The 21,236-nt window shown below is 42.1% G+C and overlaps 1 protein-coding gene across 2 annotated transcripts in view; it reads left to right on the forward strand.

Moving 5' to 3' along the window:
- Positions 1-21,236, forward strand: part of EPB41L4B (erythrocyte membrane protein band 4.1 like 4B) — a 506,865-nt gene that overhangs the window by 249,141 nt on the left and 236,488 nt on the right. The window contains exons 15-16 of one of the 2 annotated variants that reach the window (XM_075314927.1): positions 9,732-9,799; positions 14,554-21,085. In XM_075314927.1, the coding sequence (XP_075171042.1) occupies positions 9,732-9,799; positions 14,554-14,701 (216 nt within the window). In that variant the 3' untranslated portion in view covers positions 14,702-21,085. Of the gene's footprint in view, positions 1-9,731; positions 9,800-14,553; positions 21,086-21,236 lie in introns of those variants that run through there. The other variant, XM_075314928.1, reaches the window with a different exon arrangement.

Consider the following 21,236-nt stretch of genomic DNA (forward strand, 5'->3'; position numbering starts at 1 on the left):
CCCACCAGCAACCTGACCTGGCAGGGATCGCTGGAGCGTCGCTACACGAGTTGCTGGTGAGCTCACCAGCAACCCGTGACTAGCCCCCAGCGCCGCGTGGAAGATGCTGCGCTTGGTAACTAAGGTAAATATCGGGTAACCAACCCGATATTTACCTTGGTTACCAGCGCACGGAGCTACACGTGCAGGGAGCAGCGCACACTGAGCGCTGGCTCCCTGCTCTCCTAGTTACAGCACACATCGGGTTAATTACCCGATGTGTGCTGCAGCTACATGTCCACAGAGCAGGGAGCAGCGCACACTGCTTAGCGCTGGCTCCCTGCTCTCCTAGCTACAGCACACATCGGGTTAATTAACCCGATGTGTCCTGCAGCTACATGTGCACAGAGCAGGAGCCGGCACTGACAGTGAGCGGCGGAGGCTGGTAACAAAGGTAAATATCGGGTAACCAAGGACAGGGCTTCTTGGTTACCCGATGTTTACATTGGTTACCAGCCTCCGCAGAAGCCGGCTCCTGCTGCCTGCACATTTAGTTGTTGCTGTCTCGCTGTCACACACAGCGATCTGTGCTTCACAGCGGGACAGCAACAACTAAAAAATGGCCCAGGACATTCAGCAACAACCAACGACCTCACAGCAGGGGCCAGGTTGTTGCTGGATGTCACACACAGCAACATCGCTAGCAACGTCACAAAAGTTGTTCGTTAGCAGCGATGTTGCTTAGTGTGACGGGGCCTTAAGTGCAGATTTTACAGCCCTCATCAAATGGTCTAACTTCCTTCATGATTTGAAATCACAGATGACAAACACCTTTTAGATGAGGTTCCTATGGTATGAAGGGCAGCACAGCTGAAGCCTTCTATCATCTCTCCTCTCAAAGCATGGTCAGCTCTACTGCTTCTAAATGAAAATAGAATTGGTGTTGCAGTAGTGTGGCATACCATAGGTTAAAGTGAGTCAGGAGTATGAGCTGCAAAGATTCTCACGTTAACTCCAGATATCTCAGGTTAGATCATAACTACTGTGTGATTCTGGTCTCAACTTCAAACTGAGCCCTGTATCAGTTGTGTGAGTGTGATCCATGCAGAGATATCACCTTTAGTAGCCAAGATGTACCTCATATGCCCCTGGCTAATGTGAAAACCTGCAAGGACTTGTTGTGTCCTTGACAGGGAAACTGTTAGCACATATTCTGGGTAGCACATATTCTTGAAAGGTTTAATAAAAAAAAATGAAATAAAAATAAAATAATCCTTGTTTTAACAAAAGCTAAACTGTGATATCTAAAAAATAAAAACTCCTATATTTAAGGTGGTGTCACACACAGCGACAACAACGTCGCTGCTACGTCACCATTTTCTGTGACGTTGCAGCGACGTCCCATCGCTGTCGCTGTGTGTGACATCCAGCAACGAGCTGGCCCCTGCTGTGAGGTCGCCGCTTGTTGCTGAATGTCCAGCTTCATTTTTTGGTCGTCGCTCTCCCGCTGTGACGCACACATCGCTGTGTGTGACAGCGAGAGAGCGACGAAATGAAGCGAGCAGGGAGCAGGAGCCGGCGTCTGGCAGCTGCGGTAAGCTGTATCCAGGGTAAACATCAGGTAACCAAGGGAAGACCTTTCCCTGGTTACCCGATATTTACCTTCGTTACCAGCGTCCGCTCTCGCTGCCAGTGCCAGCTCCCTGCTCTGTGCACACGTAGCTGCAGTACACATCGGGTAATTAACCCGATGTGTACTGTAGCTAGGAGAGTAGGGAGCAAGCGCTAAGCGCTGTGCGCGGCTCCCTGCTCTGTGCAAATGTAGCTGCAGTACACATCGGGTAATTAACCCGATGTGTACTGTAGCTAGGAGTGCAGGGAGCCAGCGCTAAGCGCGGCTCCCTGCTCTCTGCACATGTAGCACAGCGTCGTTATGATCGCTGCTGCTTCTGCTGTGTTTGACAGCTAAGCAGCGATCATAACAGCGACTTACAAGGTCGCTGTTACGACACAGAAAATGGTGACGTAACAGCGACGTTGTTGTTGCTATGTGTGAACCCAGCTTTAGCCATGTGCATTTTTATCAGAACTAATAAAATGGCAAAATATTTGTGTATGGTGAATGCCGAAAATGATAGAGATCAGAAAATCGTATAGATTCTCAAATTTTACCAGTAACTGGGCAGCTCACCCCGAAAAAAAACAAGCTGTTCACAACTCTATCAATCAAAAAAAGTTACCAGTTAAAAACAATTATTTTTAACTAGTAAAAGAAAAAAAGTTACCAGATTTTCGGATTGTAAGGTGCACCTGACCATAAGACACACCTAGGTTTTAGAGGGGGAAAATAGAAACAACATTGAAACAAAAAATGTGCTCATGACATGACACACTGTTATTGGAGGAGGAGGGGGGGGAGAATCTGCTGCTGTCACTGGGTGTAATGTCTCCAAATTCTGTACGAATGTTCCCCCAACCTGGTAAATATGTTCCCTGTTCTTGTCCCATCCTGGTATATATGTCCTTCATCCTGGTATACCCTATTTTTTTTGGATTATAAGACGCACTTTTTCTCCCAAAAATTTGGGAGGAAAATGAGGGGAGCATCTTAAAATCCGAATGTAGCTTACCGAGGGGTCAAAGGAGGCAGGGGTAATGCTATGCGGTGTGCTGCCGGCGCTGCTCTGTGCGGCGCTGTTCTGCGTGTTGGACAGGCTGCTCAGCTCTGGGTGGGGATGTTCTGCGCGGGGCTGCTCGGCTCTGCGCGGCGGGCAGTCATTCTGAAGATGTTGGCAATCAGGACTTCAAATAATGGCGCCAAGAGTCAGAGCATTCGCAGATGGAGCTCTCAGTTCAAGTGCCTATCTGCGCACGTGCCGACGCCATTATTTGAAACTCTCACCGCCGACCACCGACATCTTCAAATGGCCGTTGCCTCACCACCCCCCGCGCAGAGCTGCGTCACTAGCCCTGGCACAGAGCTGAGCCACGTCCCCAGCCCCGGAACAGAGCAGAGCTGCGTCCCCAGCCCCGGCACAGAGCAACGCCCGCAGTGAGTATCTGGGCCCCCATCTGTACCACTTGTATCATCGCAGTACTCCTGCCTCCTGTGACTCCCCCCACTCCACTGCTGCCCCCTCTCCCTGGTAAGACACCACCGGATTATAAGACAGACCCCATTTTTTTTAAAAAAAATTTTTTGTTCAAATTTGGGATGCGTCTTATAATCTGGTGCGTCTTATACAATGAAAAACACGGTATGTCATTCATCCTGTTATATATGTAACCCATCCTGGTATATATCCACCATTCTGGTATATATAACCCCATCCTGGTATATATGGTCCCTATCACACTGCACACATAAAAAAAAAAATAAAAGATTATACACACCATCTCTCCACTCCCCCAGTGCTCGGTGTCGTCATCTGATACCTCCAACTGACTTCAACGTGTAAGTGGCGCAGTGCATGACGACCCTGCTATGCACTCCTAAGTACACGGACATCAGCTGCCGGTATAGTCACTGCTCACCACACCTGGAACTATATTCCCCATCCCAGCAGGCACATGTGTTCTTTCCAGCGCCAAATCTTGCCTCTTGTGACCTCTCACCACCATTATCCCCTTCCACAGCTACAGCCAGGTACATCCAGACTAGAATGCCAGAGTCACACGGGACGATCTATCGTACCCACCCCCGTCGTTTGTGCTTCACGGGTAATTAGTTGCCCGTGGCCCACAAAGTCGTTAAACCCCCGTCACACATACTTACCTCCCGGGCAACGTCGCTGTGGGCGGCAAACATCCTCTTCCTGAAGGGGGAGGGATGTTCGACGTCACACGGCAGCCGGCCAATAGAAGCGGAGGGGCGGAGATGAGCGGGACATAAACATCCCGCCCACCTCTTTCCTTCCGCATTGCCGGCTGGACGCAGGTAAGCTGTGTTCGTCGTTCCCGAGGTGTCACACTGAGCGATGTGTGCTGCCACGGGAACAATGAACAACCGGAGCACAGAAGGAGGACCGACATTTTGAAAATGAGCGACGTGTCAACGAGCAACGATAAAGTGAGTATTTTTGCTCGTTCACAGTTTGGAGGTGTCACACGGTGCAATATCTCTGACGATGCCGGATGTGCGTCATGGAATCCGTGACGCCGACGACATATCGCCCGATATATCGTACCGTGTGACGCCGGCATAAGACTCATCCCCCCCCACTTTCCTTCAAACTTTTGGGGGAAAAAAGTGCATCTTTTAGTCCGAAAATGACTGAATCTTTGTGATTTCAGCTCTGCAGGCCGCTATTTTTGTGTAAAATGAAACAACTGAGATATCATTGAAGATTTTCAGGTTTAATTAAAAGGGTTGAACAAAAATATCCTGTGAATAGTTTAGGAAGTGCCACCATTTTTCTGCAAAACCTCCTCCTTTCATTGACTCAAAATTAATTGGACAAATAATTAATTGGACAAATCATAAATGAAAATGTTAATTTTTAATACTTTGTTGTGAATCCTTTGCATGCAATGGCTGCCTGAAGTCTGGAAGCTATGGACGTCACCAAATGCTGGGTTTCCTCCTCTTTGTGATTCTTTGTTGGACCTTTAGGCTATGTGCGCACTTACCGGATTTTGCCGCGGATTTTTTGCGGTTTTGCTGCATGTTTCGCTGCAGAAAATGTTCATAACATCTCTGCAGTGAATCACTAGCAAAACCTATGGGCAAAAAAAATCCTGTGCTCACTAGGCGGAATTTGACAGCTGCATGTTTTGCTGCGGGATTCCCGCAGAAAAAACAATTGCATGTCAATTCTTTTCCGCACGTCGCTGCGGGATTTCACTACATTGACTCCAATGTTAATCGTGAAATCCCGCAGGGAATAACGCAGGCAGCAAATTCTGTGCGGTTCACTGCGTTTTCCTGCGTTATTCCCTGCGGTATTTCGCGGTTTACCTCCGGTAATGTACATCGCTTGTCTGCGGTTTTGCAGGGAAGTGATGTCATTACAGGAAGATAAAGCGGAGCAGAGAGTAAACAAACACACAGATCACACTCACACAGACATCACAGACATAGAACACACAGACACATAGAACACACATAGGAAACGGAAATATAGAAAACAAAGCACATGGGCTCCGCTGCATATTTACCGTCCAGCCGAGGTAAGCACACAGCGGCGGCCCGGTATTCTCAGGCTGGGGAGCGAGAGGGGCAGTGTTAATGTCCCCCGCCTCACTCCCCCTCCCGCAGCCGAGAATATCGGCCGCAGCTGCCCCGGGACTGTCGCATGCATTATGCGGCAGTACCGGCGTGTCCCCGCCTCTTCCTGCCGCCATGTAGCAGTGGCAGTCAGGGTAATACAAGGGGTTAATGGTGGCGGATCACCGCCATTAACTCCAGGCTTGATCATGGCAGCGTCTATGAGACAGCTGACATGATCAACCCGTAAGTAAAGTGAAAAAAACACACACACAGAAAAATCCTTTATTTTAAATAAAACAAACAAGCCTCGTTCACCATTTTATTAACCCCTCCCGAAACAAAGCTCCGACGTAATCCACGTCCTGCGCTGCTTACATCCAGCCGTGACTGACACACAGCGCTGAATTACCAGTCATTTCCCACGGCCGGTAATGTGTACTCTCTGCCGACCGTGGGAAATGCAGCGATCTGTCCTCTATCTATCTGTCTATCTATCTATATATCTATCTATCCCTCTATCTATTCTTCTGTCTCTTTATCTATCTACTATCTCATAATGAAATGACTTATTTTTTTTTCTTTTTTTCAATGTGCTTTATTGCATTGAATGCAATAAAGCACATCCCAACCCGCACGCGGCAATACCGCGAACAATACCGCGGTAAAACCGCGGCAAACCACATGCGGTTTTTGGGTGCGGTTTGCCGCGGTTTTTACTGCGGGTGCGGTAATCTTTGAATACCTGCGTAATTTTCTTGAGAAAATTCCATTTTCCAGTGCGCACATAGCCTTACTGTGACTGACTTCAGTTGTTGCTTGTTTGTGGGAATTTCTGCCTTAATTTTTGTATTAAGCATGTGAAATACATGATCGATGGGACTGAAATCTGGTGATTGACTCAACCATTACAGAATATCCCACTACTTTGCCTGAAAAAACTCCTTTGTTACTTTTGCAGTATGTTTTGGATCATTGCCCATGTGTACTGTGTAGCACCGTCCAATCAACCTTGCTGCATTTGGTTGAATTTGAGCAGAAAAGTAAAGCCCTGTACACTTAAGTCACATCATCCATAATCAATAGTGACCCAATTTCATTAGAAGCCATGCATGTCCATGCCATTACACTGGATCCACCATGTTTTACAGGGGATGTAGTGTGCTTTAGATCATAAGCCGTTCCGAAACCAGCCGCCTTCATGTAACTGTGTGCTCCCGAGGTCTCGCGCATGCCCAGTGGCACTCTCACGGTACTGAGCACTGTGCAAAGTGTGAACGCTGGTGAGGTGACTGCGCAGGCGCGAGATTATGGGCAGCGCTGTGATTGTAATCAGTAGCGTCATCCAAGTACCCGCCCATAATCTCGTGCCCGCGCTTTTACCTCTGCCTCCACTGTTATGCACAAGCGCTGGCCATATGAACCACATTACCTATTACCCATCTTTCCCTGGAGCAGGAAATAGATGGGAGGAGCAGCACACCACCGATCAATAGAGGAGACGAGACGGGTAAAAGATTATGGGCGGGTACTTGGATGACGCTGCTGATGACAATCACAGCGCCGCCCATAATCTCGTGCCTGCGCAATCACCTCACCGGCGTCCTCATGTATGTAGATGAGCAATGGGGGACGGCGTACAGCAGCAGGGGTGCGAATAACGGACGAAATACAGCCCGCCCCTGTGACCATGAAACCACATTAGCATACAAAAAGGTAAGAATTTATAAAGTGTTTATTTAGGTCTCAAAGGGGGCACAGTAGCAAGAGGAACCTTTCTAGAATGCAGCCCAGGAGCTGCAGAACGGAAATCTTTTAGCTTAATTGCGAAAATTCTGCTGACAGGTTCCCTTTAAAATTTAATCTGCCTTTTTATTTTCAAAGCTGACCAATGATTTTCACCTTGCGGTGAACCTTCTGTATTTGTTCTCTTGAAGTCTTCCTTTTATGGTAGACTTACGTTAGATACTGAAACCCTTACTTCCAGGAGACTGTTCTTCACTGGGGGATGTTGTGAAGGGGATTTTCTTCAACATGAAAGGAGTTCTGTGATCATCCACCAATGCTGTCTTTTCTGGACCTCCAGGCCTTTGAGTTCCAAAGCTCACCAGTGTGAAAAATTTTTTATTTTTTTTTTGTAAAATGTACAAAATGTTTGATGTGGCCACTCCTAACATTTCTGCTATCTGTGTCTGTTGGACTTTTTCCTTTTTTCAGCCTAATGATAGTCTGTTTCACTTCTATTGAGAGCTTCTTTGACTACGTGTGGGTTCACAGTAATAACTTTCAAAAAAAAATGCCACACAGCTACAGACCTTTTACCTGCTTAAAGGGAACCTGTCACCAGTTTTTCCCCTATTAAACCAAAAGTATCACCTTCCGCAGCTCTTGTGCTGCATTCTATAAAGGTGCACCTTGTTGCTGGCCCCCCTTGCAGACCCTAAAAAGATCTTTATAAAATCTGTTTCCTATGCAAATGACTTGTGTTGGCCAGATGGTCAGGCTCATTTTCGGCTTGTGTCCTTCACTCTGGCTTTTCTCGCCGTCCCCCTGTCATGATTTACATGGATGACTATGCCCACCTCATCGTCCATGCTGCTGGCGAAGTCTCTCAGGCGCAAAATTATGAGTGGTGCTGTGCATTACCTCACCAGCGTCATCCTCGTACCCGCCCAGAATCTCGCGCCTGCGCAAATACTTCACCGGTGCTCGCGAGGGAAACTTTCTGCTCAAGCCCGCAGTAGGGGCACAGCGAACTGCGCCTGCGCGAGACTTCGCCAGCAGCGAGGACGATGACAGGGGAGTCGTCATCCATGTAAATCATGACCGGGATGGCGAGCAAGGCCAGAGGGAAGGACACGAGCCGAAAATGAGCTCGCCCGTCTGGCCAACACAAGTCATTTACATTTTGAGATAATCTTATATACTGTATGTGCCCCTGCTATGTACTGTGTAATGGTTGTGTCTGACCATACAGGCACTTGGTCTGATCATATCACATCTCCTGAGCAAGGGAAGATTTAAGAGTACTTAGCATAGCATGGGATCACAGCTGATACTTTTTGTGAGGTAAAATATTTGCCTGTTTTTAAAAAATGTTTTACCTCAAAGAATTATTTGCCATTCCGTCCTGCAATGTCTGTATGCTCTTTTGCGAGTTCATAGACACCAAACATGTATAAGTTTTCTTGTATCTAAGAGGTTAAAAAAATCAGAAGTTTGTCCGTAAAAAGTGGCGTACGTTTTACGCCATGTTCCATGACCCGTAGCGTTCTCATTTTTCGATATCTATGGCTCAGTGATGGCTTTTTTTTGGGTCTCGACTGGACGTTTTTAATGGTACCATTTTTGTTCCAATGCTACGTTTTGATCGCCTGTTATTGCATTTAGCGCAAAATTTGTGGCGACCAAAAAACATAATTTTGGCATTTGGAATTTTTTTTAACGCTACACAGTTTACCAATCAGATTCATTTCATATTTTGATAGATCGGGCATTTCTGAATGCGGCGATAGCAAATGTGTATATTTTTTATTTTTTTAACCCTTTAATTTTCAATGGGGCGAATGGGAGATGATTTGAACTTTTACGTTTTTTTTAATTTTTTTTTTTTATTTTTTTAAAACTTTTTTTAAACTTATTTTTATTTTACTAGTGTCCTTAGGGGACTATATGGATCAGTTGCCTGATCATACCTGTGAATAACAGATATACTAATTTCATGTCTCACCCAGCTCTGGGCTGGGTGAAACAGAAAGTGAGTCATGTGAGCTACAGGAGTCATCACATAACCCTATGCTACCATGGCAACCACCGGAAGTCACGTTATCACGTCATGTGACTTCTGGTGTCAGCGGTATGTTATAGTTTGCCATGCTCGCAATCATAATGGCGCTGTCACTTATTGACAGCGCCATTTAAGGGGTTAAACGGCACGGGCGGATAACAATTCCGCTCGTGCCTTGCAGGCACACATCTCCGCTGTATAAATCAGCTGAGATGTGCGCCAATCTCCCGCTCCTGCTGCCGGCAGCAGCGGGAGATTAACCCTATGACCACTAGGATGTAATTTTTCCGCCCACGGTCATTAAGGGGTTAATAGCGCCATAACTTCTTCCCTAGATTATTTGAATTTGACACTAACAAAATAAGCTGCTTCCATGTGTATGCCGCCTACTGATCATCTGTGCCCAGCTCCAGCAATATTACTGACCAACGTAAAGATCACCTATCGCTCAGTGGCTGACAAGGCAATAAAGACAAGATAAAGACTGTATATGATGGCGATTTTTGATGACTTCCATATTGACTAATAATTTTATATTCTAAGTCTGTAAGCAATACTGAAGTTATTAACTTGTTGGGTGTGTAGGATCATAGAATTTACATATTGATGTTTGTAAGTGTTACAGCAGGTTATGATGGAACTTCCTGCTACCTTCCACCTCGATATTTTAGATGGAGCACTGAAAATGTTTGTTATTCATGAATGTGGTTTGCAATTACTGAGTTACAATTAACAAACCTGTACTTTTTCTTCTTCTAGCAACAATACCTTCCAAATATCCAGCAGAGCCAGCAACAATGGCACCCTCACACGTCCCCAAATATCAGGTTGGTTATTTTTTTGTAGATAAAAGTATGCATTTTAAAGTGAACCTGACAAGCTACATTTTTGTTGCAGTTTATGTTCCTCTCTCAAACACTGCTGCATTTAACTGAAAATATACTGTACTTTTAAAAATCCAGTCGGGGACCATGACTAGTAATCCATAGAGGTCCCCAGTGGCTTCTTCACATTTTTCGCACCTCAGTTGACTGGTAGATCTTAGTGTGTGTGTGTGTGTGTGTGTGTGTGTGTGTGTGTGTGTGTGTGTGTGAATAGGGAGAGATCCATCAGTCATGGGGAGCAAGGCAGGTGACTGGATGTTTGGACTAGTCATCCTAGACTTGAAGTCTCTGGTCAGCTATTCAAAAAATGTTGCAGCTTTTTAGACTAGATAATAAATGACTGCAATAATGCTGGAACAACGGTGACAATGAATTTGGCAGATTCTTTTTCTCCCTTTCTTTCTTTTCTAGCTTTTTTACTTTGTTACAAATGAAGTGTCTTGTGTGAACTTTCTCTTTAAATATGAATGAATCATATCTGAGTATATACTCCATCTTAGTGTAACCGATTATTTATGCAGGTGCAGCAAGGTTTTATTTGTGAGTAGTAGTGATGAGTAGTCACTAAAATGCTCAAGTGCTCTTTTCTCCAGTTGAGCTGGTTGGACGCTCTGATGGGCTCGACTTGATTAACTAGTATAATGGAAGTCAATTATTGGGCAGTTCAGCTCTTCGCCCACTTATAGCCAGCAACAAACAGAACATTTCCGGGGAAGTATGGGCGGGGTTTGGTTTTTTTACACACTGCATCCAAACACGTTTTTACCCTAAGTGAAATCATTCAGACTGGGGAGCCAGCTCTTTGATCGTTAACAAATGACATAACCAAGCACCTACGATACTCGACCAAGCACCGAGTGTACTTGAGCACCCCAATGCTCAATCAAGTATCGAAAAGTGCCGGGCACGCTCACTCATCATTAGTGCCAAATACAATGAATTTACAATATTTGCAATTAATATAGTGCACCGCAATATAAAAATTACTTTGCCATCCACATGTTCCGTCTTGTCACTTCTTTTAAGGTCTCGCTCATATCAACATATTTTTAGTCCTAGTATAATCCGACAAAACATTAGATGACACCCAGACCAATGTTATTCTATGAGGCTGTATTCAAATTGCCTTTTCAGTAAGGAAGTGGACAAACTCTAGTGCCACCTATTGGAGGTAGCAATCCTAAATGTCAAAAGTGGCCCTTTAATGAGCCTTGTCATATGTCTAAGGATTTATGCCAGATAAGAACCTCAATTTGCAGACACTGTGTTTCGGGATGGTTGTCCCTCATCAGTGCAAAGTATGAGGTCTGATCTAGCTGTATGAGAGACTAAGACAGGGTCTAAAGGGGAAGCTATTCTCCTTGCAGAGACTGACACATCATTCCAGCATGTCTGTGGTGATGAGTCTTTACACCACAATTGTCCTCTGGGAAATATTCAAATTGTCTCTTTAGTGAGGAAGTAGAAAAACTCTAGTGCCACGTATTGGAGGTAGCAATCCTAAAAGTCAAAAGTGGCCCTTTAACTAGCCTTGTCATATGACTTAGGATTTATGCCAGATCAGAATCGAGGCCGTGCACATGTCCTATTTTTTTCCCTCAGATTTAGCCGATTACAGCATGTCCTAGTTGGATCCGATTATGGGATCGGACTCGGCCATGCAAGTCAATGAAAAACATCAGACTGCACTCAGATCACTGCCTGATTTTCACAAACTGACAGTGGAAAGGATAGATTCTTTTCTTTTTCATCTAAGAAAATCAGATCATACTATGATCTTATTCTGGTGAAACTGATCAGCGTGTGATTTGCTCAGTTGACCCATTTTTATTGGATGAGACAATATGCACTTGTCTGACCCTAACCTAACAGATTCAGGATTCGGGACATCCAGAAGAGGTTAAGTGACATGCTCATTCTTTGTGCGACTTTTGCCGCAAGAACATGGTCACAGCATCTTCATTAAAACCTGAAGCAGCTTCGCTTGGGAGAACTGAGGCTGCGCTGGCATCTAAATGAATTTATGTGGACATATCTTTTATATTCTAAAAAACAAAACTAGTGAATGCCTTTAAATATACAACGTTTGATATGCATTCTGTTATACTTGGTGAGCCCACCATGGTTATTTTCCCATTTTGATTTCCTGTGCAAAAACTACAAACCGCTACAATTTTTACTGATAAATTGGAAATTATAGTTAAAAGGGTTGACCATGACTAACCTATTAATGACCTATCACTAGGGGTTTATTGCTCTGCCATTCTCAGGTACTGTCCTCATTCTCCATCAATTTTAATAGATGCAGACACTAAACAGTGTACAGAGCCATGTTCTTCTAGCTGTATGCATTGTCATATACCGTCTATATATCCTAGTCCTGGAAATCCGTTTTAGGGAAAAGATTTCAAAAGCAAAATGAACACAAATTCCTTTGTAAATTGCACCAAAAAGCTGGTTACATGTTGTGCTCCAAATGTATTGTGTTTTTAGATCTTTTTAAGCCTCACAAGACAGTTTTACATTTTGTAAACAGCGGGCATGGCCAAGTAGTGTCTGGCATAATTTTTTGGAAGGGAAAGAATGCAAGGAAACCATTGTTTGGATCTGTTTTGCAGTAGTGGTACACAATTTGTATCCTTTTTGTGTCATTTAGAGATATCCGCTTATAACGCTTCCTGAATTGATCATTCATTTTCAAAAGTTTTCCACGTACAGTACTTTGAAAGCTTATTCAAAAAGTTGCATGTGCTAGCACATAAGCAATTATCTAAAGCGGGCTTCACATCAGCATTTTTCTGCTGGATCCGACACAAATGCAGTACAGTTCACAGGCATCGAGGCAAGCTCCGGTCACATGCAGTCGTGTGACCGGAGCATGTGACAGCATGATCGGAGCTTGCCGCGATGCCTGTGAACTGTAATGAACTGTACTGCATTTGTACCGGATTTGGCAGTGCGGCAGAAAAATGCCGATGTGAAGCCCACTTAAGAAGTTTTCTGTTGTCCTTTGGGTGGCTATTCTCCGCTATTTTGGACATGTATACAGTTTTCTTTAGTTAAGCCTTGCTTGTGTGCCCACACAATTCAGTTAGAGGATGCTTGTTAATTTTGCATGTTTCTCCACGTCCATTTCTATGAGGTATTCACACTTTAGCCTGGCAACAAATTAACTTTTTGGTTATTCAGATGGGTTATGATTTCTGATTCTATAGAAAGCTTTCTGCTCACAACTTTTGTTTCTGCCCTCTGGCAACATTCTGCAATTGTTATAACAAAGGTGTAGGCGCTCCGTGTATTTGTTTTACGCATTTACATGTCATTATCCACATGGGCTTAAGCAAATGGGACAATATTTTGTGATGGCACAGCTCAATTAATGGTTTACCTACTTTTACGCTGTCAAAGAGATTCAATGTCATTGCCGTTTATGCTTTTTCTCCAATCCCTCAAATAAGCATTATTCTATTCGGCCATAACTTGGATGTTTTCAAATATATCCCATCTTTACAATTCTATCCTCACTGTTTTTCTACTTCTATACTTGGTGTTTAATGGAACAGTCTTAAATGGTTTCTGTATGTGTATATAGTGACTGTAGTAAAAGATGTGATTTAAGAACTTTATGTATGTTCTTATGCATTTGTAGTGACAAGCATAATGGACTTGGCTTTGTAATATAGTAAGGACTGTGGAATTCTAATTTATTCCTGCTAAATGTTTACCAAAATGCTGCCTTCGTCTGTAAGCTCAAAATGCCCTTTAGACACGGTGTATTTTACCTTTACCCTGACAAAATTTTGCCTTGTGTTCACAGCATTGTGATATATATATATATATATATATATATATATAGCTGAACTGAATACGGGGAAAAAAATATGCCCATTTCTCATCAGGGTGCTGGATGCCATTTTCATCAATTTTTATTTTGTCCATGTGTCTATTATTAATATGGCATCCGTTTTTACTTATTAAAAAAAAATATAGTTTTTGCACACATTTTAACTTGAATAGTTTTGATTTGCAAGTTACATTAAAAAATGGATGTCACTTTTTTTTTATCTTCTGCAGACAACCAGACTGCAAAATAAAAAAAAGCAAAAAAAAAAAACCCCAACAACCTGTGAACGTGCTCCTAAACTATAATGGGTGCATGTTTTACAACATGGACAGAACATGTACGTGAATCACTGACATGTGAGGACTAATTTGTAGTACAGTATATTAATGCAGGGGGTTGCTTGAAAGGTGTGACCGTCTGTAATGTCCTGCCTCTCCTCTTCCTCACTACTTCCTAAACATTCAGCCTTGGTCTTCATACCTTGGGTTTATTACTTTTCTGCTTGCAATGACACACTTGATCCATCTGCTAAATGTATTATTTGTGTACTTATTGCAGGTTAGCAGTAGCAAATGGAGACTAGTGCCTCCTACCTAACAAAGGGGAGCCACGATCTTTATATAAGTACTTGTCTAGAGAGTTTAGAAGATAGATAGATATATATAATATATAGCAATGTACCATACTATAAAGATTTTAGTGAAAATATATTTTTAAAAAAAATATTTATTAATATAAATTATTTATATATTGTGTTTTGTTCTCTTAATGTTTTGATGCTTATTCATAGCTGTTAAAGTTAATTTAGAGTAGTTCCATTTGTGACTAACCAAAGACTGTGCAAATGGCACAGGCCATCTTCTCATGATGACAGGGCATTTTGGAAACCAGTCTCCAGTGGGGATGGCAGAAATACACGGTATATCCAAGATCAAAACCAAAGGAATTTGGGAGGCATTCAAAGCATTCTTTATCAAGACAAACTCATGACAACTCTGTGAAAACCATAAGACTAACTACAGCCATCATCAAATATCCATTGCATTCATGAACTCATCTGTCTGTCATCATCTGAATCCAAGTATTGTGTAAAGTACATATCGTAAAATGCTTAAGTTTTCAAGCTAATCTCTCAGGTAGAAAAATATTTTTTTTTAGTTGTATGGATTGCACATAATTTGTTTATTGGGAAAGACTGTTAAAAATGCATTTTGGCATATTGCATTTCAATATAGTGAATGTGTGAAGACAATCTGTTTATTAAGGCCAAAATACTGTAGGTAAACACAATATGTATTTATTATGCTTTTAATGTTGTTTTTTAAAAAAAATTGTATTGAGATTGTTGGTCCTTAATTATACATGTGGTACGATAATGACTTGAATATGTCCATTGCTAGATTAAAATCCTGAAATTGACCTCTTCCAAACATTGGGTAAGTACTATGCGCCTAGGACACATTCAAACTATTTCATTGTATCATGCATGTATTGTATGCATTATGTATCATGATGGATTGGAGTAAATTACTTCACTTTTAGAATTCAACAACACTTGGAAAATATGATATTGGACAACTTGCAGTGCACATTTGATAGGAAGCATCTGGTCATGTGGTATTTAATGACCTATCTGCAGGATAGGTAATAAATATCATTTGGGGTCTGATAACTGGCATGGGACTGCACTGTGCAGCTGTATTGACTTTACAGCCCTCTCTGCCAGGACTGCAGATCAGCTCTTATTCTCAATAGAATAGTACTCTGTTCATAAAAGAATAGGGGCTCATCTGCTGTACCTGGCAGCTGTCCCTACATATTGAACGGAGCTGATCAGGGCACCTTCATTTTAACTTTTATATCTCTTCCACCAGAGGTCATAACAGCTGCTCTGAGGGGGTGCCAAGTGTCAGACCCCAAACAATCTGATATTCATTACCTATCTTATGGATAAGTCATTCCCACATGACCACTCGACCTCTACAAAGCTTATCTTCAGTTATAGGAAACTAAGTATGTCATATGGACACTTCAAAACGTATCATTATTTTATCTGTGGTATGTAGCCTGGAAAACTTCAATCATTTCCTAGAATTATGCTGTTAAAGCATGTGTGAGAACATAGTTTTAGCTCATGACTGCTTTTTCTGGCTTAATTAGGTAGAGTTTAGGACTGTCCATAGTTAAATAATGTACGTCTATAGGGTGTCTTGACCTACCTTACCACAAACATAAAGAGAGCTGAGCTGCTGTGCACTAGAAGGACTGTTCTAACAGCTTTAATAAAGTGAATGTGGGGTGCACGTGACCTAATCCCAATGAGTGATTCATTGTAGATTAGTGGGGATTAAAAAAGTCAAACTTTGTGAGGACGATATAGAAAAAAACTGACTCTCATTATACTGCCCAATCAGTGCTGCTTACTGTTCCCCAAACCACATACATTAGCCATAAACAACAAAATTCCAAAATAACCAAAAAAATCTGCAGATTGTCCTTAAATAGCAGCTGTCTTTAGTTTATGGCAGATGATTGAGAAAACTTAATAAAAACCCCCTGTTTTTAATATTTGTATCCAGTTTGGTGAGCAGCTGTGCACCCTGAAAGGGAAAAGGTCAGCAGGATTTCACACCCCAAACTATATGCACATGTAGCTCTTTCAAAACAAATCAAGCAATGCTTTTGTATGTCCCATCTGTTCCACCATTACTGACAAATCAGTGTTTTGAAGTTCTAATAAAATGAGGCTGTGGGTCTGAATCTTCTGTCACTCCAGCTCTATTCCATTCCCGGTGACTTCTCCACCTGCTTGTCTGTAGATTCCATTACCTGAAGTCACACTGCTAAGAGGCTGTCAGTCAAGTAGGAGTAGAGGGCGATGAGCAGGGTAGAGATCTGGAGTGACAGAGGCTTCAGATCTACCTACTCACTTGCATATCAATTTAAATGCTAAGATCTCAGTAACTGGGGGACTAGCAATGGAAAGCTTTTGCTGCACTTTTTTTTTTTTTTTTAAAGGCTTACATGCCCATATAAATAGTATATGGTGTGAAATCCTAGTGACATATTCCCTTTAACCAGCAAATACGGGTGTGACTATAGTAATCAAAGAGTCCTTAGATTTCTTCTTAGATGTATAAGTCACATTAGGTTGCAGTCTCAAGAGCCCTTAACACATTTGTACCACTGTTTTAGTAAAACACTTGACATGGTTTTGAGAAATTTTCAGCCCCCCCACCCCAAAAGAAAAAATAAATCTAGAACTGTACAGGTTTGGATACAGATTAGATAGTTGTCTCTACACATTGAATCACCATGTGTGCAATTTCATAGGTTGCATGCAGTTTTCATGCCACTGACCTGAGAAACACCAAAAATGTATCTTGCAATAGGATAAGTATTGGTGGCGCCACGCGGTTAATCATTAGTTTTGCTGCCTGCTTCCAGTTTTGTTAGCGAGGTAAAGAAAATGAATTATGATTAAAATTCCCAGCATGTCACAGGCAGGTGCCTCTGTGAATGTAATGGAGTTAGATCCGCAGACAGAAATCCAGCTTTGATTTAGGCATTAAATGCAATGACTTTTAATATATTATGTTGCTTTAGTATCGAATTTTATTTATTTCATTTGTGCGTGTGCATTTTTATTTACTTTCTAATGAAAAATGTGGATACTTATGATCTGCCAAAAACTGACTGCATAATTGGAAATATGTATTCGTCTTGTTATATGGAGGCATATGCACACTCAACAAGTGGAAAGAATGTGGCAGATCTGTTTTTTAGCGTAGAGCGCTGAGTTACCATGGCCTGCCATAGTGGTGGCATTAGCTGTGGTCATGCCGTTCCACGTTTGCACATTCCAAGAGGCCTACGTGTATAAAAGGGATTTTCTACTTTATCTAACTTGGAAGCGTATAAACTGCCGTGTGCACAGCTGGTAAGAGACTGAAAACCAATAAGGATTATAAGACTTGAACTTTTATTTTATTAAATCTGCAAAAAATTGCTTAACTGAAGGAGATAGAACCTGCTGCTGGGACGACAGGGATTTTTATTTTTTTTTTTACCAGTGGTGCCTTTTAGTTTGATGCATAGTTTATATTTATGATTAAGCTTTCTAATTTCTTTTCTTGCTTTTAATGTTTCACATCTATTGTAAATATTTTTTTGCTAGTTTTTAATGCAAAACTGGTTGCTCTTAATTAAAAAAGAATATCTGGATTATTTCTGTGTATTAGTGCCATTGTAGCCATATCTTAATTTTGTAATATGGAAAGAAAAAAACCCACTGAAATACCTTTTGTAAATGTGTCCAAATATAATATACACTGTAATATTTGTTTATATTGAAGGGGATAGTGTATTGTCATATTTCTTTCATCTCACTGGCTTGTGTACTGAACTATATTTCCCAAAGGAGTCTGGTGGAAATACTGGCCAATCACAATACAGCTTATATTTTCCATAGCTGATAAAAAAAAAAAATGAAAGGTACACGTTGGTTTGTATATGCAGTAAAGCATTTTTTTATTTATTTTTTTAGCTCCTTTGATAAAGGCAACCCAGTGTTTCTTTTATTACTGCACTTGATTTATGTCACCGAGTTTAACCACTTATTTTACTAGTCCTTTTTTTCTTGAAAACAATATGCTCAGACCTTAACGTAATTAAGAATTACTAAGTAATTGGTCACTGTAATGTAGAAACCCTATTAGGGCACATTCAAGCAGATTTAACATGGAACATCAGTCTTTATAAGATGGAACAAACAGAAAAACTGGCCTTGTTATTCACAACAATTCCGAGCTGAGTATTTTTTTTAGCCCAGTTCACACTTGTTTTATGTTTATAACTACAGTCACAGTAGTTTCCAGATGCAGAAAATAATAATTTTCAGCAGTCATCCTTCACATGAGTTGTACCATTTTGATCGACCAAATATCACTCTTGGTGAAGCAAAAAGCCCCAAACCCACTCGACTGCAAAAGTGCCATAATACTGCGCTGTTTCTTCTGTCTTTTTTTAGTTAAAGGGTATGCAGTAAGAGAAAGTAGAAGTCATTCCTTTTATATTTCCCATTACCTTTGAAACTACTTTTTGCTCTGGCTCATAACACTGATTGAAAAACTCTCTCAAAAATTGCTTTGCCAACCATGAAAACTCCACAAGAATTAGTTTCCATGAGCAGCTAGGCAAGCAGTTCTACTAGATTTTGTCAAAGGAGGCCCATTATGCTTTGCAGGTGTCTGCATTATGTAGTTTTATTGTTATTTAAGTATATAGATGCTGTATATGCTACATATAAAAGATTTGTACTCCTAAACACTGCTATATAAATGTTTGTGTGTATATACAGTACAGTGCAAAAATTTTAGGTAGGTGTGGGAAACATGCTACAAAATAGAAATGTTTTCAAAAAAAGAAGTGTTAAGTTTATTTTTATTAAGTTAACAAAATGCAAAGTGATTGAACAAATATAAAACAAATCAGTATTTCTTGTCACTAGTCTCGTGCATTCAAAACTGCATCAAAGCATCAATTTTTATAGATACAGTTAGGGGTACTTTACACGGTGCGACATCGCTAACGATTTATCGTCGGGGTCACGTGTTTGTGACGCACATCCAGCGTCGGAGACATCGCAGCGTGTAACACATACGAGCGACCTTAAGCGATCGCAAAAGAGACAAAAATCGTTTGTTTTGGAGAGGTCATCCAAACACCAAAAATCGTTGTCTCGTACGTAGCGATGTTGTTCGTCGTTCCTGCGGCATCACACATCGCTATGTGTGACACCACAGAAGTGACGAACATTTCCTTACCTGCCTCCACCGGGAATGCGGAAGAAAGGAGGTGGGCGGGATGTTACGTCCTGCTCATCTCCGCCCCTCCGCTTCTATTGGCCGGCCGCTTAATGACGCCACAGTGACGTCGCTATGACGCCGAACGCACCTCCCCCTTGAAGGAGGGATTGTTCGGAGGTCACAGCGACATCGCTGACAAGGTATGTGCGTGTGACGCTGCTGTAGCGATAATGTTCGCTACGGCAGCGATCACCACATATCGCCCGTATGACGGGGGCGGGTGCTATCGCGCTCGACATCGCTAGCAATTGCTAGCAATTTCGCAGCGTGTAAAGCGGCCCTAAGGCACTGAGAGAGCCATGACAGTGTGTTTCATCTGGAGCACTAATTTTCCTTAGTTGACTTTGTATACGGACCTCAAAATTGCCCACTTCTTGGTGTCGTTGACAGATTCTTCTCAATCATACAATACCATCAGGGAGGTTTCTGTTTATCTGTATGTTTGGGGTTATCTTGCTGCAGAGCATCTTTGGAGATAATATCATTAAGGACTATCTTAAGGCCCCGTCACACACAACGAGATCGTTGCTGCGTCACAGTTTCTGTGACGTAGCAACGATCTCGCCAGCGATCTCATTAGGTGTGACGCCTACCAGCGATCAGGCCCCTGCTGAGAGATCGCTCGTCATTGCCGAATGGTCCGGACCATTTTCTTCAAAGGCGATGTCCTGCTGGGCAGGACGCATCGCTGTGTTTGACGCCTACCAACGACCTCCTAACAGGGTCCCACCGCTGCCGAGATCGTTATACAGGTCGCCCATCGTTACTGCATCGTTGGTAAGGTCTGACTGTGTGACATCTCACCAGCGACCTCCCAGAGACTTACAAGCGATCCTTATCAGATCGTATCGTTGTCGGGATCGCTGGCAAGTCGTTGTGTGTGACTGGGCCTTTAGGCATAAAGAAGAACAAGGAGTCCTAGAAGTGATGATATGGCTCCCACCCAGCCCTGACCTCAACATTGTGTCCGTCTTGGATTAGTGAAGAGAGAGAAGGATTTGCACAAACTCTCATCCACAGAAGATCTGTGGTTAGTTCTCCCTGTTGAGTTTAATCAAAAACTGTACAACTGTACCTAGAAGAACTGATGCTATCTTGAAAGCAGTGGATGGTCACATAAAATATAGGTTTGAGTTCTTGTATGCTCTTACTTTCCATTTGTTCATTGCTAAAATTAAACTATTAATATTTGTAGATTAAAAAAAAACAAAAAAAATTCTTTCTTTGCAGCATTTTTTCCACTGAAACTTTTGCAAAGTGCTGTATATTTAATGAAGAAACACAATCTATTAACAATAGTTCCAACATTTAAAATTAAGGTATTTAATCAATATATTAAAACTCTAGAATTCTTTATTGCTCACCCTAAATAGTACTGATGACTTTTTCCACAGAGGGAATCTCATTGTTCAGTGTTCTCATTTCAAAGAATTTGCCTATGAATATTTTTTGTTTACAGTCATGTTCCCAACAACATTTTGTGTGACTCTTCATTGTATGTGCTAGGTACAAATAAAACTGACTGTTTTAAATATTCCAAATTTTCTTTTCGTTGGTGTGTCTGTCATAATTCACAGTTCTGTCTCTACAACCTCAGCCCTTGTTTACTTGACTCGGCCATTACTGGTTTGCCACATTCATCAGCTACTTTTAATGAATTACACTACAT

The sequence above is a fragment of the Anomaloglossus baeobatrachus genome, chromosome 6, assembly GCF_048569485.1.
Source record: "Anomaloglossus baeobatrachus isolate aAnoBae1 chromosome 6, aAnoBae1.hap1, whole genome shotgun sequence".
Lineage (NCBI taxonomy): Eukaryota > Metazoa > Chordata > Amphibia > Anura > Aromobatidae > Anomaloglossus > Anomaloglossus baeobatrachus.